Here is a 27,881-nt window from a genome sequence, read left to right as displayed (position 1 = left end):
GAATAGCTTCTTCTGTAATAGTATCTCTATGTGTTTCATTCATTTTGTCTGTCTCTCTCCCTGCTCCCTCCTCCTCAATGTATATAGTACTGACCACTGAAGAGTTGTAAATTACTGTGGAATCCGTGGCTTCATATGAAAAGCTAGAATTACACATGGTATCTCATTGATTGTTCACAGAATATTTTCAAGTGTTTGAAAGTTTGCCCTACATACAGCTTTTTTTTTTTTTCAGAAACATGGGTCATATGTGTTCTAATTGTTTTGGGTGTATTATCAATGTATGAATGGCTCAGCCTTTAACCAGGAGCAGGACTGTATAGAAGTCCCTTCCTGGATTAGGTTTTTCACAACTTGGGTCATCTGGGACAAGGATGTGACAGACACAACATTCTTAACCCTAAAAGAAAGGGAGATAGCCATTGTTAAGGATGATATGTGGTGACCCAATTTAGGGCCCAAGCTACAGGGTCTCAGAAGGATTTCTGGTGTATGACTTGTAGTTTTCAGAAGCACTGCAACAGTGACCAGAGTTGAAAAAGTGAGGTACTGGGTCTATTAAAATAGGGAGAAAAATCCTGAAATAGGAGTGAATGTTTGGAGTGCAAGAATCTCATCCTGGTTCTAGTTGATCAAAAAGAAATTGTACCTTACAGAACAAAGTAAAGGGAAAAAAAGTGGTGTTTACCGTATATACTTGAATATAAGTCGATCCGAGTATAAGGCAAGGTACCCTTTCTCTCCCTCAAAAGATAGACTCAAATATAAGATGGGGGGTGTTTAATATTCATATGCCCTGCCCCCCCCTCACTCCCTCCCCTGCCAGGTTATGCATCAAGTCCCCTCATGCCCTGCCGGGCTCTGCACCCTGTCTCCCCTCTCTCAATGTCTGGCAGGTCAACCCCGAGCCTGCCGTATAACCTGATAGGCTGGGACAGAATGGATCCCTTCTGTCTGCTGTCCTGGCCACCTCTGCCTGATGCACTGCTAGACCACCAGGGATTCAAAAAGGTACGCGGGCGGGAAGTAAAAAAAATTGTCAGAGTCCACCGGGACAGGAGACGGGAGGGATCTCTCCTATCCCAGCCCACCAGGTCATATGTCAGGCTGGTGGAGGCCTGCAACAAGTTTGGGAGGGGGGGGAGGTGCTGACGCAAATATAAGACAAGAGACCCATTTTTGGGCCCTTTTTTTGGCCCAAAAATCTCATCTTATGTTCAAGTATATATGGCATGTTGCCAAATAATCGGATCCCCTCACCCCTCCCCTCTCTACATTTGTATTCTGGTGTAATAATAAAGAAGGCATCATGGTTCATCTATGGAACATCTGTCTGAATAAATGCCACATCCTAAATACTTTGTCATCTACTGGTGTGTCCTTTTTTGCATCCTCCAGAGTAGCAGTCAGTGACCTGAACTCCTTCAGGTCCTTTCCTGCTTGCCTCTCCTTTTATTGCAAAATGGACATGTGCAAACTGACACAATATAGGCTGTTCTGCTGAGCACCAAGTGAAGGCACTTCGTATACTGCTTATACTAAAGTAATCCAGAATAGATTCCAAGCTTGTCCCGGGGAACCCCAGCCAATCAGGTTTTCAGGATATCCACAAAGAATATGCATAAGATAGATCTGCATACCAAGGAGAGGCAGTATGGCCCAAATTCTGTAACTGGCGTCTAATGTTAGGCCTCTATTTTGGAGGTGCCCAACTAGATAGGCGCCTATCTAAATTGATTAATAAGCTTAATTAAGCTTTTTAATCAGCAATAATTGAAACTTAGGCGCCTATCAAGAAAGAGCAATTCTGCAATAAGGCGCCTCTAAAAATTTTAGGCGGCCTTCAAAAAAATAGGCGCTGTGGACGTTAGGCATGGGCGTAGCTACGTGTTAAGGCGCCTTATTGCAGAATCGCCGCTCTTAAGCATGCATAAGCGCTCACATAGGCGCCTAACTTTTCGTTGTGGCTAGAGCTGGCCTATTTATGGGGCGCCTCCAAAATAGGTGCCACTCAGCGTGATTCATTAAACAGCACCCAATTTGACTTGAATCGTGCTGAACAGTGCCTACTTTGGCGCCTAACTTTTGAGCACTTCTTATAGCTTAATTGATCTCATGAATATTCATTGTGGATATCCTGAAAACCTGACTGGCTGGGGTTTCCCTGGGACAGTTTTGGGAATTGGCCCTCTAGAACAAAATGCTTCATAATCTGAAACCCTTTTCCTTTATAAAGATTCTGAAATGAGTTATGGGTCCATGTCTTTGAAATACTGCCTTTCTGTAATACAGTCAAGGGAGTTTCTATATTTTATACAGGTACCTTTCTTCTCTGTCCCTAGTGGGCTCCTGAAACAGTGAAGGATTAAGTGATTTGCCCAGAGTCGGAAAGAGCTACAATGAGAATCGAACCTTGTTCCCCTGGTGCTTAGGCAATGTAACTCTGATGTAGGGTAACTGGTTTTTTTTTTGAGGAAATATGACCATAGAAATGCCTCCCAAAAATTCATCCAAATTCTTCTAACATTTTAGGTGAAATGGGAGCGAGAGGAGTTCCTGTTAAAATTGTTTAAGAGCACTGCATTTTTATTTTTATTTTTTTTTTTTTGCAGTTTCCACTCACACCTTTCTCTTAAATTATCTCCAGACTTCTCTCACATCATCTTTGCTGTTTATGTGGTGTAATCTCAGATGGTGTTATATACACTAAAGGATTTTCTCCATTTTTTTTTAATCAAGGGGAAAAATGCAAAGTACATGTGAACTGAATGAAGGAACAATTATAAACGGGAAGGAGCTCAGCAATGCACTAGGTGACCATAAAAACTATTTAATTACTTAGGTCTGGGTATACTGCCTTTCTGTAGTCACAAAATAAGAAAAATCCTTCAAGGGCTCATTCTGTAACTGGGCACTAGAAATTAGGCACCAGATTTATACATGCTGAGTGCCATTCTAGTAAAACACTTAAGCTCGTATTCTATAAAAGCATACATGCCAAGTCAAAGAAATGCACCTACATTGAGACACCTAGGCCCTGATTCTGCAAAGTGCTGTCCCGATTTTAGGCAGCTGTAGGCGTCCTACAGCTGTCTAATCAGCCAATCGGGATGCACATTTTTTTTAAAAAATGCTCCCCTGGCAGGCTGCCTATATTGAAGGCGCCTCCGGGAGCCTAGGGAGGCTCGCAAGACGCCTAAGCTCGCCTAAGGGCCTTAGGCAAACCTAGGTGTCCCTACGCATCTCCCTAGTAGAGGAAGAGATGCTTAAAATGTAGGCCAGCAAAATGTAATGTAGGCCAGCAATTGTAAGTAGACGCAGCCGCTATACTTATCGCGGCAAGGGATCTCCCTGCCGCAATAAGTATAGCGGCCACGGCCGCCTGTCCGATCACCGGCAGGAGGGTGCCGAACCCCTCCTGCCGGAACACCCCCCCAAAAAAAAAACTCCCAATCGCCGGCAGGAGGGTGCCCAACCCCTCCTGCTGGAACTCCGGACCCCCCATGCTAACGACCCCCCCCCCCCCCCGATGACTCCCCTAACCTCCCTCCCAACTAACTTCCCCCCCAACTAACCTTTAAATGTTGGCCGGCTGGACGGGTCTTGCTGCCGTCCAGCCGACAGGCCCGCCTCGTCGAAATGAGATGGGCCCGGTCCATCCCTGCTAAGTCTAAGGCCTGATTGGCCCAGGCTCTAGAAGAGGTAGCTAAATTCTCAGATACCACAAAAGGATAAGATGCAGACCTGAAGCAGAGGTGATGTTTATCTCCATTAAGAATGATTTGAGCCTCATGCATATTTTCAGCGGTTTTCTTCCATTTTGTGATTATGCGTAAAGTGCTTAGCACAGGGTTTCCCAAAATTATCATCAAAGAAATAATATTTTAGCACTCAAGCACTCCAGAAATTCACATAACCCCATTCTCTGCCTTTGTTCTGGTGCTGCTGTTCCTTCTTACCTTGCCTCTGCTCCAGGCCAGTTAACCTTTTTGATCCTCACAGGACACATTTTAGCATTTGCAGACCAATAACCTTTCTTTTAGTTTTTGTGCAAATATGGTCATGGCTCCAAATGAGGATTTTTGTGATGTCCATTTGAGGTTGTAACTAGCCCTGGGTACTGAATGAGAGAAAGCAGATAGGTTGTATTGACAATCTAATCTAATCTGAATTTCTGTATCGCACTTATCCAGTACAGGTTCAAGGCGATTTACAAGTTAAGAAGCCCATGGCAAAGTATGGGGAATAGTGGATACATCACATCAATGAGAATAATACAATGTTAAAACTATATGGGGAGGCAGGGGAAGACGACATCGCATAGAGGGAGGGAGAAAAAAAAAAAGTGGAGGGGAAACCAATCGTGGATTACAAATGGAGAAAGGGGGTGCAAGCATTGAGTCAGAAGAGGTAGCATTCGCGGACGGCTCAACATCGAAGGGAGGCTGAGTCATTGAGTAGTAAGGAATTTATTAAAGAAGAATGTTTTCAGCCATTTCCTAAAAGGAAAATAACTTGCCTCTGTCCTTATTGCTGTGGGAAGGTTGTTCCAATTTCTTATGGCCATGTAGGTTAATAGGGTGTTCACAGACTAGTTTGTCTATGTAATGCTTTTTAGCCTGTACATCAAAGATCCCCTTTTCATGAAAAAAAGCAATGAGTTCCAGTCCATAAGGTGGCTTATTGTGCATTATTATATCGAAGCTCACTTGAAAACAAAAATAACCAAATTGCCATTGCTGACGACATGTTGCATTTGTCAACAGTATTGGCTGGGCTGTTTTTGACCATGTTTGTTAATGAAATGTGAAATGTTGGTTGCCAAATATTAATGAAAAATTTAAAATGCTGGACATGCTGCCAAATTGGAAGCCTTTGGAGCTATGCAGCCGGATACAGCGTGCTGCATTCCACCAGCTTGCCAAGCGGAACATGACCTTTGTGTCCACGGTAAGTTCAGCTCCTTTTGTCATAATTGGGATGAATGTTTACTGGTTTCATTTGGCTTAGCCTGATCCTCTTAGCACTTTGTCACAACATTTACAATGGATGCAGAGTTGCTAGTTGGAAGATCTGCAACTTTCTGCCTTACCATAGGACCCAGTGCTAAGGGGATATTTTATTTTATTTTTGCCTTGCTGATTGTGTTTCATTTGTCATTGAGTTTGATCCCTGTTACACACCCAAGTTTCCATTGTTCTTGCAGGTCCCGTTCATGAGACTGTATATGACTTCTGGAGAATGATATGGCAGGAGCAGTCTGCCTGTATTGTGATGGTTACAAACTTAGTGGAAGTTGGGCGGGTATGTTATGTTTATTTCTTTTCCAAGTTTACTTGTAAAGGCATGTTTTAAAATGTTATCTTGGCCTTAAAAACACAAGTCTAGAACTTCTAGACCTGACACTACCAGATTCGCCCACAAGCTTAAACTGTCTTTCTCCTCGTTAAAAGGCGTCATGTATGCAGGTAAATTAGGGAAATCCCTTTTCTTCAAATTCACTGAGCTTTGGAATAACCTCCCTGCCACGCTGCGGAACCTAGGCTCATTCCAATTATTTCAAAAGCATCTGAATATCTGGCTTTTCTCCAAAACGTAAAGCTATCTATTTAAAATGTAAAGCTAGCTATCCTTTTCATAACCCCTAATTTCTTATTATGTCCCTCCCTCATTTATTAAATTACCTGTAAACCTTGCCGAGCTCTATCTTTATGGAGATGATGCGGTATACAAACTTAAAGTTTAGTTTAGTTCTAAGAGCCATTGTACCTGTGCAATCTAACTCTAACATATTAACATATTAGATGACGGCAGATAAAGACCCGAATGGTCCATCCAGTCTGCCCACCCTGATTCAATTTAAATTTTATTTTTTTTTTTTTTTCTTCTTAGCTATTTCTGGGCAAGAATCCAAAGCTTTACCCGGTACTATGCTTGGGTTCCAACTGCCGAAATCTCTGTTAAGACTTACTCCAGCCCATCTACACCCTCCCAGCCATTGAAGCCCTCCCCTGCCCATCCTCCACCAAACGGCCATACACAGACACAGACCGTGCAAGTCTGCCCAGTAAATGGCCTAGTTCAATATTTAATATTATTTTCTGATTCTAAATCTTCTGTGTTCATCCCACGCTTCTTTGAACTCAGTCACAGTTTTACTCTCCACCACCTCTCTCGGGAGCGCATTCCAGGCATCCACCACCCTCTCCGTAAAGTAGAATTTCCTAACATTGCCCCTGAATCTACCACCCCTCAACCTCAAATTATGTCCTCTGGTTTTACCATTTTCCTTTCTCTGGAAAAGATTTTGTTCTACGTTAATACCCTTTAAGTATTTGAACGTCTGAATCATATCTCCCCTGTCTCTCCTTTCCTCTAGGGTATACATATTCAGGGCTTCCAGTCTCTCCTCATACGTCTTCTGGTGCAAGCCTCCTATCATTTTCGTCACCCTCCTCTGGACCGCCTCAAGTCTTCTTACGTCTTTCGCCAGATACGGTCTCCAAAACTGAACACAATACTCCAAGTGGGGCCTCACCAATGACCTGTACAGGGGCATCAACACCTTCTTCCTTCTACTGACTACGCCTCTCTTTATGCAGCCCAGAATCCTTCTGGCAGCAGCCACTGCCTTGTCACACTGTTTTTTCGCCTTTAGATCTTCGGACACTATCACCCCAAGGTCCCTCTCCCCGTCCGTGCATATCAGCTTCTCTCCTCCCAGCATATACGGTTCCTTTCTATTATTAATCCCCAAATGCATTACTCTGCATTTCTTTGCATTGAATTTTAGTTGCCAGGCATTAGACCATTCCTCTAACTTTTGCAGATCCTTTTTCATATTCTCCACTCCCTCTTCGGTGTCTACTCTGTTACAAATCTTGGTATCATCTGCAAAAAGGCACACTTTTCCTTCTAACCCTTCAGCAATGTCACTTACATACATATTGAACAGGATTGGCCCCAGCACCGAACCCTGAGGGACTCCACTAGTCACCTTTCCTTCCTTCGAGCGACTTCCATTAACCACCACCCTCTGGCGTCTGTCCGACAGCCAGTTTCTGACCCAGTTCACCACTTTGGGTCCTAACTTCAGCCCTTCAAGTTTGTTCAACAGCCTCCTATGAGGAACTGTATCAAAGGCTTTGCTGAAATCCAAGTAAATTACATCTAGCATATGTCCTCGATCCAGCTCTCTGGTCACCCAATCAAAAAATTCAATCAGGTTCGTTTGGCACGATTTACCTTTTGTAAAGCCATGTTGCCTCGGATCCTGTAACCCATTAGATTCAAGGAAATACACTATCCTTTCTTTCAGCAACACTTCCATTATTTTTCCAACAACTGAAATGAGGCTCACCGGCCTGTAGTTTCCTGCTTCATCCCTGTGACCACTTTTATGAATAGGGACCACATCCGCTCTCCTCCAATCCCCAGGAATCACTCCCGTCTCCAGAGATTTGTTGAACAAGTCTTTAATAGGACTCGCCAGAACCTCTCTGAGCTCCCTTAGTATCCTGGGATGGATCCCGTCTGGTCCCATCGCTTTGTCCACCTTCAGTTTTTCAAGTTGCTCATAAACACCCTCCTCCGTGAACGGCGCAGAATCTACTCCATTTTCTCGTGTAACTTTGCCAGACAATCTCGGTCCTTCTCCAGGATTTTCTTCTGTGAACACAGAACAGAAGTATTTGTTTAGCACATTTGCTTTCTCCTCATCACTCTCCACATATTTGTTCCCAGCATCTTTTAGCCTAGCAATTCCATTTTTTATCTTCCTCCTTTCACTAATATATCAGAAAAAATTTTTATCTCCCTTTTTTACATTTTTTGCCATTTGTTCTTCCGCCTGTGCCTTCGCCAAACGTATCTCTCTCTTGGCTTCTTTCAGTTTCACCCTTTAGTCCTTTCTGCTCTCCTCTTCTTGGGTTTTTTTATATTTCATGAACGCCAACTCTTTCGCCTTTATTTTCTCAGCCACTAGGTTGGAGAACCATATCGGCTTCCTTTTTCTCTTGTTTTTATTGATTTTCTTCACATAAAGGTCCGTAGCCATTTTTATCGCTCCCTTCAGCTTAGACCACTGTCTTTCCACTTCTCTTATGTCCTCCCATCCTAACAGCTCTTTCTTCAGGTACTTTCCCATTGCATTAAAGTCCGTACGTTTGAAATCTAGGACTTTAAGTATCGTGCGGCCGCTCTCCACTTTAGCCGTTATATCAAACCAAACCGTTTGATGATCGCTACTACCCAGGTGAGCACCCACTCGAACATTAGAGATACTCTCTCCATTTGTGAGGACCAGATCCAATATCGCTTTTTCCCTTGTGGGTCCGTCACCATTTGTCTGAGCAGAGCCTCTTGAAAGGCATCCACAACCTCCCTACTTCTTTCCGATTCCGCAGACGGAACATTCCAGTCCGCATCTGGCAGGTTGAAATCTCCCAACAGCAGAACCTCCTCTTTCCTTCCAAACTTTTGGATATCCACAATCAGATCCTTATCAATTTGCTGCGATTGAGTCGGAGGTCTGTAGACTACACCCACGTAGATAGAAGTTCCATCTTCTCTTTTCAGAGCAATCCATATCGCTTCTTCCTCTCCCGAGGTCCCTTGCATTTCGGTCGCTTGGATATTGATCTTTACATAGAGAGCTACTCCTCCACCTTTATGACCATCTCTGTCCTTCCTAAAAAGATTATATCCCGGTATGTTTGCATCCCATCCATGTGATTCACTGAACCATGTCTCTGTGATAGCAACAATATCTAGATCTGCCTCTAATATCAGGGCTTGCAGATCATGAACTTTGTTGCTTAGACTGCGAGCATTTGTGGTCATCGCTTTCCAGCTATTTTTCAGCGATAATCTCCTTTTTCGTATGGATTTTTGTGTCGTTTCACTTTCCGTTGCAATACTAAGAAATGAGTTGCTGATATTGCTTATGTTGCAGCCTTTACTACTATCACATCTTTTCTTTTGCCGGGGGTGGTCTCTATAATTGTCCTTCGTACATACACCACCCCCACCTTCTAGTTTAAATGCCTAGAAAAATATTGTCTAAATTTCTCTGCAAGGTTTCTTTTTCCTGCTGTAGTAATATGTAGCCCATCAGTGCAATATAGCTTCTTGTCCTTCCATGTATTTCCAAATCCTCCTATGTACCTGAAGCCTTCTTGATGACACCAGGCTCTGAGCCATCTATTAAAGTCCTCTGTGTTTTTCACTCTTTGCTCTCCTTTTCCATATGCAGGCAGTATTTCAGAAAAAGCTAAAGTCTTTACAAAAGGTTTCACGCCCTCACATAAGAACATAAGAACATAAGCAGTGCCTCCGCTGGGTCAGACCAGAGGTCCATCGTGCCCAGCAGTCCGCACACGCGGTGGCCCATCAGGTCCAGGACCTGAACTGTAATCCTCTATCTATACCCCTCTATCCCCTTTTCCAACAGGAAATTGTCCAATCCTTTCTTGAACCCCAGTACCGTACTCTGCCCTATTACGTCCTCTGGAAGCGCATTCCAGGTGTCCACCACACGTTGGGTAAAGAAGAACTTCCTAGCATTCGTTCTGGATCTGTCCCCTTTCAACTTTTCCGAGTGCCCTCTTGTTCTTTTATTATTCGAAAGTTTGAAGAATCTGTCCCTCTCCACTCTCTCTATGCCCTTCATGATCTTGTAAGTCTCTATCATATCCCCTCTAAGTCTCCTCTTCTCCAGGGAAAAGAGTCCCAGTTTTTTCTAATCTCTCAGCGTATGAAAGGTTTTCTATCCCTTTTATTAGACGTGTCGCTCTTCTCTGAACCCTCTCGAGTAATGCCATATCTTTCTTAAGGTACGGCGACCAATATTGGACGCAGTACTCCAGATGAGGACGCACCATCGCCCGATACAACGGCAGGATAACTTCTTTTATTCTGGTTGTAATACCCTTCTTGATTATGCCTAGCATTCTATTCGCTTCACCAAGCTCCCGAAAAGCTTTCTGTGCTGCAAGTGTGGAGTTGTTGGCCAGGTCATTTGTTCCCAGATGGATAACAACATCAATGTTAAAATCCTTTGTTTCTTCCTTAATTATAGTCAGTATTTGCCTGGAACTCCTGGTAGCTGAGGATCCTGGAAGACATTTCACTATTTTGGTCTCCTCGCCCTGTGTTCCAAGGTTAATGCCTCTGATGATGGAATCCCCCAACAGTAATAGTTTTCTGTTTTTGGCTTTTTTATTTGTACTTAGAGTGCGCTTGTTCTCTTGAGTTACCTTCATTGGTTCCAGTCCCACCTCCTTTCTGTTTTCTTGAGTATCGCAGTGCACTAGTGGAGCGAAGGAATTCTGTAGAGGTAATATAAGTGAAGGTGGATGTTTCTGTGTTACATGTCGCAGTCTTCCTGAGCCTACTCTGTAACTATCTGATAATTATCAGAGTATATGATAATGCCAACCCCATCAACCATAAAGGGAAAGACAAAACCAGCACCAGAGCCATTTTATCAGGCAGAAAATCCTGACTTATTTCTCATTATATTCATTAGCTATTATGCATAGCACAGAAATATATATATTTTTTTTAAATTGTAGACTTACATATGAAATTACATTCTCCAAGGACACATGTTGGTGACGTCATCCACGGAACTTGGTATAGTCACTGCCAAGTGCACTGTCACTTTAAATCTTTAGGCCGTACCCATATTGCATGTATGCCGATGCCATCTCTCCTAATGTTAGCTTGTGAAACAATCAGTTCTTGGTTTTCCGCAGACCTGAGACGCCGTGTCTTCACTATCTCCTCAGTATGTCAAAAGTCTTTTTTGTGCTTTCCTGATGTTAGGTTGTTGTTTTTTTGCTATTTTCTTCATAAAGTTGGATTAAATTTTGTCAACTTTTCAATTTTTGGCCTTCGGGCCACGTTGAGACCCTTTTTCATCCTAGGGAGCATTGGAGTTTTTCAGAATATACTGTTAATGAGAGCTCCCCAGGCCATCAAGTCTTTTGACTTCACATCAGCCAATTTTCTTTCCATGTCAAAGAATGTGCCGAGTGGCTTTGAGAAATTTTAGGCTCTAATCTCTATAACTGGTATGTTCAGTTTCTGGGTCCTAACCATTAGGACATTCGTTGTGAACTCTTTCTGCATATGCAAAGCAGGTCACTAAAAGCCAGACAAACCCAGTGTATAAACTTTTTGAATCAAGCATGGCAGGAAATTTGGGACATGATAACATAAGAATACCCTTACTGAGTCAGACCAATGGTCCACCTAGCCCAGTATCCCATCTTCGCAGAGGCCAATCCAAGTCACAAGTACCTGGCAAAAACCCAAATAGTAGCAGCATTCCATGCTACCATCCCATGTATGTCTCAACAGCAGACTATGGACTTTTCCTCAAGGAATTTGTCCAAATCTTTTTTTAAACCAGCTATATTAAATGCTCTCACCACATCCTCTGGCAAGGTGTTCCAGAGCTTAACTATTATCTGAGTAAAACATATTTCCTCCTATTGGTTTTAAAATTATTACTCTGTAACTTCGAGTGTCCCCTAGTCTTTGTAAATCTTGATGCAGCAAAAAATCGATGCACTTCCCATTCTATACTACTCTTGGCTCAGGGTCTCTGATCTGGACACTTCAGTCCAAGATCACCTTTCAGATGTGCCTTGCAAGATTATCTGTTTAGAGGAATTATTGAAGTGCAGATAAATTTTTTTTTTTTTTAAACGATAGAAAACCAGACACCATGACAACATTGTCTAAGCCAGTGATTCCCAACCCTGTCCTGGAGGAACACCAGGCCAATCGGGTTTTCAGGCTAGCCCTAATGAATATGCATGAGAGAGATTTGCATATGATGGAAGTGATAGGCATGCAAATTTGCTTCATGCATATTCATTAGGGCTAGCCTGAAAACCCGATTGGCCTGGTGTTCCTCCAGGACAGGGTTGGGAACCACTGGTCTAAACCTCAAACCTCCTATAGTCACATTGTAAATGATAGCTGATAAAGACCTGAACAGTTCATCCAGTCTGCCCAACAGTCACACTGTTACTGTGCATTCATGTTTAAATTGTCTTTTCTTTAATATTTCTGGGCAATAGACCATAGAAGTTGGCCCAGTACTGTCTTTAGGTTCTCACTGCTGGAGTTGCCATCGAAGGTAGCCTATCCTAACCATCCTGTCATTAGAACTTCTATCAAAGCCCTCATCAGCTCATCCTAAACTATATCACCATATACGGGCAACAGACCGTGCAGGATTGCCAAGTACCAACCTTTGTTTATACCATTCATTTTCAAATTAGAGATCCTCTTTGTTCACCCCATGCTTTTTTTTTTTTTTTTAATTCCGCCACCATTTTCATCTCTACCACTTCCCTTGGGAGGGCATTCCAGGCATCAACCACCCTCTCTGTGAAAAAGAATTTCCTAACATTACTCCTAAGTCTGCCACCCCACAACCTCAATTCATGCCCTCTAGTTTTACCATTTTCCTTTCTGTGGAAAAGATTTGATTCTATATTAATACCTTTCAAGTATTTAAACCTCTTTAGCATATCTCTCCTGTCCTCCTCCTCTAGAGTATACATATTGAGGTCTTCCAATCTCTTCTTGTACATCTTTTGGCGCAAACCCCATACCATTTTGTCGCTTTTCTCTGGACCATTTCAACTCTTTTTACATACTTAGCCAGATAGTCCTCCAAAACTGAACATAGTACTCCAGGGGGCTAACCAATGACCTGTACAGAGGCATCAACACGTCCTTTCTTCTGCTGTAGGTCCCATGATGATATTTTGGGGGTTTGGAGATTTCTTTTAGCATCTTGTGGTCTGCTCTGGGGGTCAATTTGCTTGGATGGCCAGTCCTGGGCATGTTGGCAGTTGTTTGGAAAGTCCTCCACTTATACACTATTTTCTGGACCGTGGAATAGCTGTCAAATCCCTTACCCGACTTATAAGCTGCTACAATCTTCTTTCTGAAGGTCTCAAACAGCTCTTTTGATATCACCATGGTGTTCACTCTCACCGCAGCAGTCATGAGCACACCAAACTAAATGTCTGAGGTTTAAGTAGGGCAAAACTCCTTCAAAATGCTGAGTAACAATGTTCTAATCATGTGTACCTGATGTGATAACACCTGTGTGTGATTTGAGCCACTTTAAGTGGGAGGATATGTGGGGGGTATCCTAATTTATTCCTCAGTTAGAATGCACATTTTTGTGGATATCTTTTGTTTCATGAGTAAATCAAGGAAAATGTTTGTTGTTTACCTGGAATTACATCACTTTCTTTTCCAGAGATAAATAAAAAAAAAAAAGATTTGACATCGATATGTGGACATTTCTTAAGAAATAACTTAATATTTCATGGGGTGTCCTAATTTTTTTCACATGACTGTATATGTGAATCCAATCTAATTGATATTTGTAACCTACTTAATCCCCAGAGGATCCAAAGTGGTATATAAGTATGGATAAAATTGCAATAATCATATAATTAGATTGAGAAACATAAAATAGCAAATATTAATCAAATTTTACTAAAATATATTTTCTAGTTTTTATTAAATGATAAATAAGAAAAATGTTTTATGTCTAAAGAAGACTGCCTAATATTTTTTAAAGGGTTTTCTAATAACTTTTTGTATCAAACTCTTATAAAAGAGAGGCGACAGCACTAATCGATTGGAGATTCGATTGTATCTTCACCTAAATGGTGTTGGTATAGTTTAATTACATGAATTGAGGTTAGTGTACAACCTAAAACTAGTCACCCCAGCAGTATACAACAATAGCATAAAAGTTAATCCAAAATACCGCTAATACCAGACAATACACATCAGTATTGTTAGCCCGACAAACTTGAAGGACTATGGCCTCAGAATCGGAGCCTACGCACAGCAGTGAAGATCACAGACTGAGGATAATCCGCGTAGTAATACAGCTCCTGCTCCAATCATTGGCCGATGTATATATATATTTTTAAATAATTTTTCTAAAGCATTTCAATCAAGCTAAACCTTAAACCCCGAACTACAAAAACTTTTCCAGGGATACTGTGTATGTGTGCAAGCCAGGATTTGAAAAACATAGACCAAAAAGACTTATCTTGTTGCTGACTTGTCTTTAAAAATGGATTCGGTCACTAGTGTTTGTTTGCCCGCGGGAATTTTAAACATCCGCTGCGTCAGGGCCACCAGGACATTCAAAATCAAGGCTCAATCAGTTCACCAGGTCAGGGATGTGACCTGGTGAACTGATTGAGCCTTGATTTTGAATGTCCTGGTGGCCCTGACGCATCGGATGTTTAAAATTCCCGCGGGCAAACAAACACTAGTGACCGAATCCATTTTTAAAGACAAGTCAGCAACAAGATAAATCTTTTTGGTCTATGTTTTTCAAATCCTGGCTTGCACATATACACAGTATCCCTGGAAAAATTTTTGTAGTTTGGGGTTTAAGGTTTAGCTTGATTGAAATGCTTTAGAAAAATTATTTTAAAAAATATATATACATCGGCCAATGATTGGAGCAGGAGCTGTATTACTACGCAGATTATCCTCAGTCTTTGATCTTCACTGCTGTGCGTAGGCTCCGATTCTGAGGCCATAGTCCTTCAAGTTTGTCGGGCTAACAATATTGATGTGTATTGTCTGGTATTAGCAGTATTTTGGATTAACTTTTATGAATTGAGGTTAACCATGTAAGATCTTAGACAAAGTAGCAAGATTTAAGTTTGGAAAGCAAAGGTCACATGGTCAAACTTGTAGGCGCCAACTTTTCAAAATGATTGGAGATGCTAACCCCAATGAAAATTATCCCTCCCTGGACACGGACAAAATGTTTGCTCAATATTGGAGATGCCCAAGCACCCACAGAGCTGGCTGCTATGGTCAAACAAGCTAGATTTAAATATTAAATGAGTTGATGTGTTTTGTAACTGCTGAAATCTATTCTGCAGTTTCACCGAAATGCCAAGATATACCGTATATACTCAAATATAGATGATCCTAATATGTCAAGACCCCCATTTTCCCCCCAAAAAGAAGGAAATATGGTCGACTCGAATATGTCGGGTGGCTTAATATTCAAGTGCCGTGCCCTCCCAGGCTCTGCACCCAGCCCCCTTCCCTCCCTCCCCTGTCATGCACTGCACCCATCCTTCCTTCCTCCCTCCCCTGTCAGGCACTGCACCCATCCCCCTTCCCTCTCTCCCCCCCCTGTCAGGCTCTGCACCCACCTCCCTCCCTCCCCATCAGACTCTGCACCCAGCTCCCCTCCCTCCCAGGCTTTACACCCTGTCCCCCCTCCCTGCCCTGTCCTCGTACCTCCTCTGACAATCCCTGGTGGTCCAGAGGTGCAGCAGACAGGATTGAGCTTTCTGCGCTCCTGCCCCACTATTAACCTGGTCAGTGGTGGCTGCCGCCGCTGAGAAACCCGATCTCGTAGTAGCCACCACTGACTGGGTTAGCAGCGGGGCAGGAGCGCAGAAGGCTCGCTCCTGCCCACTGCACCTCTGGACCACCAGGGATGAGAAGAGGAGGTACAAAGACAAGGCAGGGAGGAGGGACAGGGTTTAGAGCCTGGCAGCAGCCTGCAATAATTCAGGGAGGGGGGCGTTGGCCAAATATAAACTGGGGCCCCCATTTTTGGGCAAATTTTAGGGCCCAAAAATCCCATTTTATATTTGAGTATATATGGTAATAGTTGAGAGAGTGCTAATCTCTGGACCAATGTTGTTAAATTTACCTTCATAAAAATATGAATGAACAGCCCTCGGCTGTTTCAGCTTATAATGAATTTATTTAAACAAGTAATTCCTCTATAATTCCATTAACAAAGTGGAATTCAGAATGACACTGAGAATCTTTTTTCACTGTTAAAGTAGGGCTTCAAGTTAATGGCAGTTCACTCTATAATTAAAGCATTAATTGTTAATCGCAATTTTAAAAAATGTGATCATATTTTGGCATCTCCTAACTTCTCCAGACATTTATTTTGCTCTTTCGTTCACAACCCCTGTCCTTGATGCAATACAGCATCTTTCCCTCTACCTGTGGTTCAACAACACCCCTTCCCTCCACCTATGTTGGTCTACCTTAAAAGTGATCATCTGTTGCTCTTCAGCAGTGGCACAGTTGCACTTATCTTTTAAAGTAGACCAGTGTGGGGGAAGGGGATAGAGATGTTGAAGCAGACATGATGGAGATATTAAAAATCTTTATTACAGAATCATGAATGAGTGCCCGACTCAGCCATGTTTCACCCACCAGGGACTGCTTCAGAAGCAATATATGTACTGGTATAATAAATAATAATAAAATCTAAATCATAAATAACACACAGTAAATCATAAAATGTGAAACATGAATACACAAATACCATACTCAAAACATGTTAGCATAATAAATATTAATATTAATCATAAAATGTAAATCATAAATGATATACTACATCATAAGATGCAAGCTATATGAGCAGACATAAAAAGTATACTCGGATCAAATACTGTATATGTTACCAAAGTTACATATAGTGAGAACATTAAAGTACTACACCTATGGACTTCTTGTTCTGAGGGGTACACCCTGCTTTTTATCTGGGAGCTTTAAGGGATTCTCATTCTGGATACCTGGGGTGGGGAGAGTCAGCTTATCCCTCTTCTCAGATTGTTTTGAGCTGCTTCATAGGTCCACGAGGCCTAGTCTGAGGGAAATCTCAGCTGGGAAACTATAACCCCCAGTGATTTGTGGTTTGCTACATGTGAAGATATCAAAGACAAAACACCAGTTTTCACTAGCAAACAGTCTCAAAAAAGGAGACCCATAGCAAATCATGCCCATGTCCCTATCTTGTGTTTATTTTACCATAAACTTTATTGGAAGTTGATAGTTTAGTTTAATTAGTTCCCCTCCTCTCCCCCCCCCAGTTTACATCTGAACAACGACTATCGTATCAAGCAGCCATATGGGGTAAAGACCTAGAAAAACTAATTGCACACACAAACAACTATGAAGAATTCAGGAAACACCTAAAAACTTACCTATTCTTGAAACACCTAGGTAATGAACCGGAACATCAACCCCCCTCGTAACATCATCACATACCTGTACTTATAAACTGTTAACCTCAACCCCTAATCACTAACCATGAACACTCTATTCAATTTACGGAATATTTCTACTTCTGTGTAAGCAGCTTGGCACTTCTTGGCCTGCAGCACACATACTGTCGTAAACATTATTAATGTTATCAGATGCACACTGCTATACTCTTTAATTCGTTGTATGTACAGTTTCTCTTTATTGTATTTACAGTCTCTCGTTTTGTAAACCGCCTAGAAGTCGCAAGATTGCTGGCGGTATATAAGAATAAATTTATTATTATTATTACAGAATGATATTAGTTCATTTCTTAGACAAATATAGGTCACATCACCAGTGCAACTTGTATCTTTCATATACTGCCCCAGTTCCCAGGATATCTGACTCACCTCTTTACATCATCTCTTCTGACATGAGTTACTATAAGTTAAGTACAGTTATAGAAAATGATGAAATCTGGGGAAATTCCCGCGGGCAAACAAACACTAGTGACCGAATCCATTTTTAAAGACAAGTCAGCAACAAGATAAATCTTTTTGGTCTATGTTTTTCAAATCCTGGCTTGCACATATACACAGTATCCCTGGAAAAATTTTTGTAGTTTGGGGTTTAAGGTTTAGCTTGATTGAAATGCTTTAGAAAAATTATTTTAAAAAATATATATACATCGGCCAATGATTGGAGCAAGAGCTGTATTACTACGCAGATTATCCTCAGTCTGTGATCTTCACTGCTGTGCGTAGGCTCCGATTCTGAGGCCATAGTCCTTCAGATAAGAGATTCCTCCTTTATAAAATATTTTGTAATACTCCCTTCCCTTTCAATTATCCAGAAAGTTTGAGCTGTAGACAGTTAGCGTTAGGATCAAGAAGTCTTGCACTACTTTGTTTAATTCTTTCCAGACCCTTGCCTAGCAACTAAGAAGACACCTGCAGTTGGATAGTAATTAGTGAAAATAGGTTTCAATAGTTTCTGCTTTCATGTAAGACATTAGCATTCCAGGTGTTAAGGTGGGAATGAGGAATCATGATTTGCAATTCCTCCTTGTGGATATGAAATAAGGCATTATATAAAGGCAGAAAAAAATCAATCCTGAGTTGTCTGATGAGGGGAGGAAAATGAGTATATAATTGCTGTGTACATTTTGCTTTTAAATGATGAATCCTCCTGTTTCTTTTTTTTTTTTTATTAGGTCAAGTGCTATAAATACTGGCCTGATGACACTGAAGTTTATGGCGATTTCAAAGTTACATGTATAGAAATGGAACCACTTGCAGAATATGTCATCCGGACATTCACCCTCGAAAGAGTAAGTGTTCTAAAACTTCCAGTATTTTTCTAATTGAGCTATAATGGGGTGCAGTCAAATTGGGGCACTATAGAAATAAGTAGTAGTAGTAAAATGAAGATGGATATGAGCAACTTGCTAAAGTATATAAGACTCTCTTAGCAGATTAGAGCAACAACTGATCCCTTAGATGGACTGTAAAATTATTTGGCTGATAGTTAAAAAGTTGCAGGTTCAAATCCTGAGATCTCCTATTGGGAAAGTGGATAGTAGCACTCCAAAGTATGTAATAGACATGGAGGCTTCTGAGGCCCACTTTGCTAATTCATGCTTTTTACCACGTCAAAATAAGCTTGTGCAGTGCCTTCTAAAAGTCTTCACATCCTTGTCAATTTTTCTTATTTTGCAGTCTAAAAACTAAAATGCATTATAGCAGGAGTTTGTTTTACTGATCTATGCAGTATACTGTACACTTTCAAAATGAAGAAAAGCATCATAGAAATACAGTGGAACCTCGGTTTGTGAGTAACCTGGTTTGCGAGTGTTTTGCAAGACAAGCAAAACACTTAGCAAACTTTTGTCTCGCAAACCGAGCATTTTCCGATACACGAGCACCTCCTCCCGCTCTAACCGGCATCGCACCCCCAAACCGGCATCGCAACCCCCACCTGCGAACGCCCCCCCTCCCGTGAGAATCGCATTGCACCCCCGTGCTGAAAGCGGCATCCGTCTGCCCTTCCTCCCAAACATGCTCCTTACCCCATCTGCTGGTTATGCGAGTGAAAGAAAGCTCCCATCTCTTGCCTGGGCTGGGTCTTGAGCATCTGCGCATGCTCAAGGCTCAGCCCAGGTAAGAGGTGGGAGCTTTCTTTCACTCGCACAACCAGCAGATGGGGTAGGGAGCATATTTGGGAGGAAGGGCGGGCGGATGCCGCTTCCAGCACGGGGGTGCGATGCCGGTTCGGGGGGTGCGATGCCAGTTAGAGTGGGGGGAGGGGGGTGATGGAACAGCGCCGGTAGCCTCGGGGAGGGGGATGAGGAGGTAGAACGAATCAAAGCAAGTTTCCATTCATTCCTATGGGGAAACTCGCTTTGATATACAAGTAACTTGATTTATGAGCATGCTTCTGGAACGAATTATGCTCGTAAACTAAGGTTCCACTGTATTCAAAAAGTAAATTAAAGCAAGGATTTGAAGAAGATGCTTAAAATGGCACGCCAAGGACCAGGGCACTAAAAGATAGATGAGCTATGCTAGAGCAAGCGAGGTACCTTAATCAAGTTTTGTTGCCAAAGAGCATGTGCCGCAATCCAGGATGGCCATAAGGCATAAATCTGTGGACTTGAGGGAGGTAACGTAGAAGACCAGAAAGTGTGGTCTGCATAAGGATGGCAAGAATAAGATGACAGAGGAGGAGAGTGATCAAAACACAATTATCACTCTGCTTTGACACGCAGCTCCTGATTAGTAAGGCCCGAATTAGTGCAGGGAAGAGGCAGTCGGAGCATACAGTGAGTGATTTCCTGCACTCACCAGCGCTCCGGCTGCTCTCTCCAGTCTCCCCCACAAAAAAACATATTCGCGGTTTTTCAAGATTCGCGGGGGGGGGGTTCCTGAAACAAAACCCCCACGAATATCGGGGGAGTACTGTATTATGGACAAGTTTCAGGTTTATTTAAAATTTCTTATACCGCCCAATTAAGCCTTCTAGGCAGTGTACAAAAACGCCAAAACAATGCGCCAATTAAAATACAATTTAGGGTGACAGAAAACCAGGGCTGTCGATCCAAGATGGCCGCTGCATATCTGCTGCAGTGAGGACGCCGTCGAAAGTTTCCTGTAACCATGCCGAAAAGACGGGGAAAGAACGTCAGAGGAGCCTCCCGGCGACCCTTAACCCCAGTGGTCACTATTGATGATTTTCTCCGACGCCTACAACGGGAGCAAGAAGTGTCGGGTGCCAGCTCGCTAGGGATGCCGCCGGAGAGTAGCGCGGTGGTGAGATCCCCTGGGCTCGATGTCACTCTCAGCCCCGACGTCAGGACGCCACCCCTCCAACCGACGCCGCAAGCAGCTAGCTCTCCACGGGACCAGAATGCACCCGAGGAGGTAGCTTCTTTGCTCCCAGAGGCTAGCATGGAGGGCTCGCCGAACATAACAACGCAGAGTGACATGTTCTCTCTGCAAGGACTCGCGACCGGGACAACAGAGGTTGGGGGAATACAAGACTTCACAGAGGTAAAGCTAACTTCAGAACATTTAGATACTACACCATTACAACTTTTTTCACCTACAAAACCCCCTAAAGTTACACTTGAAGCATTATGGGACTTGGTAGTGAATTTGGGGAATTCTTTAAATCCTCAAATAAAAAGTTTGGACAAGGAACTAAAAGAACAAAAAGAAGAAATAAATGTGTTAAAGCAGGACATATCTCAATTAAAAACAGAGTCACAAAATACAAGTAAGGAGCTAATATCTCTAAAACAAAATCAAGACTTGCTGGTTAAAGATAATATAATACTCAGGAGGAAGCTGGAAGCTCAGGAGAATAATGGTCGAATTAACAATTTGAGATTTATAAATTTTCCAAAGATCTTGTCAACTTCTCCTAGAGAAATGGTGAAAAGGTATTTTATGGAAATATTGGAAATTCCTGAAAGCTCTTTACCTCCTCTTACAAGAGTGTATTATCTTCCTGCCAAACCCCAATTCAAAGAAGAAGGAAAAATTGAGGAATCCCGGGAGAGTTCATTGGACATTTCCGCAATACTGGAACAATCGGATAGAGAATTGGCTGTCCCAGCCACTCTCTTGTTGTCTGTCGCTTTGGCTCCAGACAAGGATTGGATATTAAAACTTTTCTTTAAAAATAGGTCCAAAGACTTCCTGGGATATCATATTCAGATTTTCCCCGATGTCTCTAGAGAGACTCAAAAGAGAAGGAAAGAATTTCTACTTCTAAAACCTGGAGTGACTCAAATAGGGGGTATTTTCTTTCTTAGATATCCATGTAAATGTGTGGTTAGATATTTATCATTGAAGTACAGTGGTGCCTCGCATAACGGACGCCTCGCACAGCGAACGCTGCGCACAACGAACTTTATGTCTTGATCCGTACAACGAACTTCGTTTCACACAACGAAGTCGCCCGAGCTGCATCCTTCCGCGCAGGCACTGCGCTTAACTGCCCTCTCTCCGCCTGGTTCCCTCTTGCCCCCCCGACTCCCCGACACGATCGGGGCAAGAGGGAGCTCAAGCCCTCTTGCCCCCCCCGACTCCCCGACACGATCGGGGCAAGAGGGAGCTCAAGCCCTCTTGCCCCCCCGACTCCCCGACACGATCGGGGCAAGAGGGAGCTCAAGCCCTCTTGCCCCCCCGACTCCCCGACACGATCGGGGCAAAAGGGAGCTCAAGCCCTCTTGCCCCCCCGACTCCCCGACACGATCGGGGCAAAAGGGAGCCCAAGCCCTCTTGCCCCGCCGATTCCCCAACTCCCCGACAATATCGGGCCAGGAGGGAGCCCAAGTCCTCCTGGCCACGGCGACCCCCTAACCCCACCCTGCACTACATTACGGGCAGGAGGGATCCCAGGCCCTCCTGCCCTCGACGCAAACCCCCCCTCCCCCCAACGACCGCCCCCCCCCAAGAACCTCCGACCGCCCCCCCAGCCGACCCGCGACCCCCCTGGCCGACCCCCACGACACCCCCAACCCCCTTCCCCGTACCTTTCTGTAGTTGGCCGGACAGACGGGAGCCAAACCCGCCTGTCCGGCAGGCAGCCATCGACGGAATGAGGCCGGATTGGCCCATCCGTCCCAAAGCTCCGCCTACTGGTGGGGCCTAAGGCGCCTGGGCCAATCAGAATAGGCCCGGGAGCCTTAGGTCCCTCCTGGGGGCGGGGCCTGAGGCACATGGGCCCAACCCGACCATGTGCCTCAGGCCCCGCCCCCAGGAGGGACCTAAGGCTACCGGGCCTATTCTGATTGGCCCAGGCGCCTTTGGCCCCACCAGTAGGCGGAGCTTTGGGACGGATGGGCCAATCCGGCCTCATTCCGTCGATGGCTGCCTGCCGGACAGGCGGGTTTGGCTCCCGTCTGTCCGGCCAACTACAGAAAGGTACGGGGAAGGGGGTTGGGGGTGTCGTGGGGGTCGGCCAGGGGGGTCGCGGGTCGGCTGGGGGGGCGGTCGGAGGTTCTTGGGGGGGGCGGTCGTTGGGGGGGGGGGGGGTTTGCGTCGAGGGCAGGAGGGCCTGGGATCCCTCCTGCCCGTAATGTAGTGCAGGGTGGGGTTAGGGGGTCGTCGTGGCCAGGAGGACTTGGGCTCCCTCCTGGCCCGATATTGTCGGGGAGTTGGGGAATCGGCGGGGCAAGAGGGCTTGGGCTCCCTTTTGCCCCGATCGTGTCGGGGAGGCGGGGGGGGCAAGAGGGCTTGAGCTCCCTTTTGCCCCGATCGTGTCAGGGAGTCGGGGGGGCAAGAGGGCTTGAGCTCCCTCTTGCCCCGATCGTGTCGGGGAGTCGGGGGGGGCAAGAGGGCTTGAGCTCCCTCTTGCCCCGATCGTGTCGGGGAGTCGGGGGGGGCAAGAGGGCTTGAGCTCCCTCTTGCCCCGATCGTGTCGGGGAGTCGGGGGGGCAAGAGGGCTTGAGCTCCCTCTTGCCCCGATCGTGTCGGGGAGTCGGGGGGGGCAAGAGGGCTTGAGCTCCCTCTTGCCCCGATCGTGTCGGGGAGTCGGGGGGGCAAGAGGGCTTGAGCTCCCTCTTGCCCCGATCGTGTCGGGGGTGCCAGGGACTACACGGAGTCACCCACCGTACCACCCGATTCGGGTAAGCGCAGGTATCGGTGGGTGGCTTATTTGCGGGGGGGTGCCTTATTTTACATTTTTTTCTAAAAAGGGGGGGCTGTCTTATTTGATGGCCCTGCCTTATCATCGGGGAAACACGGTAGAAAAAAAAAAAAATGAACAGTTAAGTCCCAGTTTTTGCCGCTGAGACTCTGCCCTCTCACTGTAAAATTAGACTCTACTTAGTCTGTCTTTAAATTTAAAAAATGTGTGTTGTTTTAAAAAACAATTATGTTTTTAGATGTATCTAAATAAAAATAATAACCAAAAATTTATCTTTTTTTATGTCATCTTAGCATATTTTATGCTACAGAACGAATTATTTTTTTTAACATGTATTGTTATGGGAAAACGCGTTTCACACAACGAACGTTTCACATAACAAACTTGCTCCTGGAACGGATTAAGTTCGTTGTGTGAGGCACCACTGTATATTTTTACAGAGCCGTCTCAACTGATTAGTTTTCTCTCAGCGAAACGTCTTGAGAAAAGAATAACAACGCCCATGGAAGGTTAGCTCCCCGCACTGTAGTAAGATATGGATTTTCTTTTAATTAATCTGATTTATATTTGTCCTACTCTTTAAATCTTGGATCCAAATATATGGAGGACTAGTGTGTGATCAGCTAGATCATTATTACTTTATTTATCTATTTTTATTTTCAAACTGAATTATGATTGTGGTATATCTTAATTTTGGAAATTTAGTTCAGTATGTTTGTTTGATCTCACTTTACTGTACAAGATGTATATGCTTGGTAATATTATAAAATTCTATAAATAAATAATAAAATAAAATACAATTTAAACAAAAACAAACCAGGGGAAATTACATTTTTTTAAAGACATTGACGAACGGGGACAAAAAGGAAGAAGGGTTAGAACTACAATTGATAGAAAGAAAGAAAACACTTGCAAAAGAAGAACTGGGGTAACGCTGTTTGCCTTTGTTAAAGGAGAGAGAGAGAATGTGTGTTGATGTCTGTATGGTGCTCTGAAAACATGGAGTATTTTATGGTTAAAAAAATCAATTGGAAAACACAGCTTGAATTTTGCTTCACTTTTATTTCATATTAGCCAAAAAAGAATTATACAAACACTTCTCGTGAAGCTGAAACTATCCATGTCATTTGTCAGGATGTATGACCTTGATTATGGGCACTTGATAACTTGGTTGTAATATTATGGCCTGTGTTGATTTGCTGTTCTGTAGAGGGGATACAATGAAATCCGTGAAGTTAAACAATTCCACTTCACCGGCTGGCCAGATCATGGAGTTCCCTACCATGCAACAGGACTCTTGTCATTTATACGACGCGTCAAACAGTCCAACCCACCTAGTGCTGGACCTATAGTAGTACACTGCAGGTGAGTACGATACTTCACTTTTACTTAACCCTTATTTAGAGCATCAGTAGTTCCTGCAGAGCACTTTAATTCTCATCTATATAAGATATGCACCAAAAATGACAAGAGGTATGGGAAAGAAACAAAGGCTATCAAAACAATTACAGTGGTACCTTGGATTACGAGCATAATCCGTTCCAGGAGCATGCTCATAATCCAAAATGCTTGTTTATCAAAGCGAGTTTCCCCATAGGAAATAATGGAAACTCACTTTGATACGTTCCCACCCCCCCACCGAGGCCAGCAGCGCTGCTCCCCCCCCCCCCCCCCACGAGAACCAGTATTGCTCCCCCGAAGGCCTCGCGATCCAGCACCCCCCCACCCCCCCGCCGTGATCGGGCACCCCCCGCCGCAACCTGAAGTCCCCCAGAGCCCTCTTCTTACTTTAATGTAGCACCGGCATGTCAACCTCCTCTTCTGTGCTGGCCTTGAGAATGCGCACATGCTCAAGGCCAGCACAGAAGAGGAGGCCGACATACCGGTGCTACATTAAAGTAAGAAGAGGGCCCTGGGGGACTTCAGGTTGCGGCGGAGGGGTGCCTGATGGCGGCGGGGGGGTGCCGGATCGCGGGGGGGGGGGTGCCGGTTCGCGGGGGGGGCGCTCGCAAATCGAGGCGCGCTCGGTTTCTGAGGCACCGATTTTGCGAATGTTTTGCTCGTCTTGCAAAACACTCGCAAACCTTTGCACTCGTAAACCGAGGTACCACTGTATACTGCTAGTGTGTTTTATATTTATATATGTCAGACTTATGTGCAGTCTTTTCTAAGTGTGCTTCTGGATTATGGAGTTTAATTTTAGTCAGCCTATTTTATGAAAAATGTAGGCGAAATTATGTGGAACAGATGAATGTCTTTTCATCCACATCAGAAAAGAAAAAAACTAGAAAGGTTCCCCTTCAGACAAACAATGATACAAGGCAGTAGGGGTGGACCAACTGGCTGCTTATGGAAAATCCTAATGTGGAAACAAACCGCCCAACGGTGTTTAAAACAGCCCAAGTTTATTTGTCATAAAAAGAAATAGACCTGCGAAGATCTATAGGTCCCCAGATGGAAATATTCAAAAGGAGGACTCAACACATGGCCGATCCTGATGTGGTTCAGTAGTATTCACAGGTCACATATCAGCAGTGGCTGCCCTGGATTTTGATCTACTTTGACTTGTAACGCTGGGAATGGAAAGTAGAGAGAATTTTTGAAAACCTCATACGTTGTTTATCAGAATTACTTAAAACTTAAGAAGAAAAATTAATTTTAAAAATGTTTTTCCTGTCTGCCACTAAGCAATTTCAGTATTTTTCCTTTACTGACTTTTGTCCTATTACCATCTTCTTTTTTAGGATTTAGGAGTTCATCTTTTTCTTCTTTGGAGGGGGAAAATGTGTTGAAATTCTAGTGCTCTTTAATTTGGATCTGTTCTATTTTGTATGACATGTGTATTATTTTTCTTCATGCTATTGGGATTAATATGTGCCTTTTTTGTTGTTGCTACTGTTTTGTAACACACCCCAGTGAGAGAGAGCCAAAATAGTTCACAGGGAGAGCAATTTTCACAGCCATTTCCTTAGAAAAAACTACTGGGGCTTTTCTAAATTTCCTGCTCTTTAAGTGGGTAAAAATACATGTGTACTGCTTTTTCAGATATACTTTTTTTACTTGATGTGGTGGAGATGTTCCTGCAGACATTGGATAGAATTAGTGCATAATTTGTATTTTCCAAATTATGCATATCTTATAATTCAAATGATCATAGATGTTAGTGAGTGTGGTATGTCTGGGTACTTTCATGTTCAAAAATCCCAGGAGAGAGCTCAAGTATATTTTCATGATGAAAATCTGGCAAAGTCTGCTGAGTGAAAAGTACATGCAGTTATAAAATTACTCCCAAAATATATAGATGGTCTAAGTATGTTAAAAAAGATTAAATGAGAGAACAGGTACCTGTTCATGTTGTATCTACTATTAAGGGTTTGAATGTGATAGGATGTTTGGGGGGTTAGGAAGGATGTGAAAGAAGTTGTAGATTCTCCCAGATAACAAGAAAGACATTTCCAAAGTCTGGAAATAATTTTCTATTCTATCCAGATGATTCACTAACTAAATAACATTGATATCATTGCTTGAGAGGTATCTATATATTCAGAGCCACTTTTGACCTTAAACTTCATTACTAGAAGAAATAATATATGGGCAAAGAAAAACGAGCTCTCATTATGCAACTGGATCTTTCAAACGCATTCAGTTTGATAGATCATAAAATTCTACAAGATGCTCTAAATAGTATAGGAATAGTTAGAAACATATTGACCTGGTTTCAAGGGTTTTAGTCATTTAGATCTTATAGAGCCAAGATGCAGGAGGTCTTGCTATGCTTCTGATATTACTGTTTTGTTTCAAATAGACGATATGTTACAAGATATTCAACAGAAGATTCTCATATATTGAATGAATACCAACTAACTGAAACTGAAGAAAGGAAATTAAAATTTTTACGAATAGGTTCGAAATATATTCAAGAGGAAGGATCAATCCTTAAAGTAAATGAGATAGATTATAATTTAGTGTTCCCTCATCTTGATTACTGTAATTCTGTATATTTGAACTTAACATCAAAACTGATCAAAAAATTGCAGGTTCTCCAGAATACTATGGGTAGATCCATTTTTGGTCTAAAAAAGATATCAGTATTACATTAGCATCTAAGAATCTTCATTGGCTATCGGTTGAGAGGTGAATTAAGTTTAAATCAGCTTGCATAGTTGATTTTATATTACAGACTGACTCTTTAGATAATCTGATTTTGCTTTTTTCTCATTTGCATTATTCTTCTACCAGATTATGTGGTACTTTATAACTACATTTTCCACAGATTAGAGGAGTACGATATGAACAACAGCTCAATTTCTCTTTTGCTTACGCTGCCATTGCAATTTGGAATAATCTATCTGTTTGCATTAGGACTGATATCAATTACAGTAAAACCTTGGTTTGTGAGCATAATTTGTTCCAAAACAAAGCTTGTAATCCAAAATACTAGTATATCAAAGCAAATTTCCCCCTAGGAAATAATGAAAACTTAGACAAATCGTTCCACAACCCAAAAACTTTAGTACAAAATACTATACATACTTGTATTGCAAGACCTTGCTCATTTGGAACAGTTGCTACACTCTTGCAACGTCAGAGAGAGAACCATTGGTTCAGTTGTGATGATGTGATGCATGTATACTGTACTGTATGTATGTACT

General features: G+C 43.1%; 1 protein-coding gene across 4 annotated transcripts in view; it reads left to right on the top strand.

Moving 5' to 3' along the window:
• PTPRK (protein tyrosine phosphatase receptor type K) overlaps window positions 1–27,881 on the top strand; it is a 1,016,831-nt gene that overhangs the window by 934,401 nt on the left and 54,549 nt on the right. For all 4 annotated transcript variants that reach the window (XM_033939071.1, XM_033939068.1, XM_033939070.1 and 1 more), the window contains 3 exons: window positions 5,207–5,304; window positions 18,290–18,406; window positions 24,440–24,594. In XM_033939071.1, the coding sequence (XP_033794962.1) occupies window positions 5,207–5,304; window positions 18,290–18,406; window positions 24,440–24,594 (370 nt within the window). The remainder of the gene's footprint in view (window positions 1–5,206; window positions 5,305–18,289; window positions 18,407–24,439; window positions 24,595–27,881) is intronic.

The sequence above is a fragment of the Geotrypetes seraphini genome, chromosome 3, assembly GCF_902459505.1.
Source record: "Geotrypetes seraphini chromosome 3, aGeoSer1.1, whole genome shotgun sequence".
NCBI classification, from domain to species: domain Eukaryota; kingdom Metazoa; phylum Chordata; class Amphibia; order Gymnophiona; family Dermophiidae; genus Geotrypetes; species Geotrypetes seraphini.
Note: the sequence above shows the minus strand (reverse complement) of the source record. Positions and strands in the feature narration are given on the sequence as shown.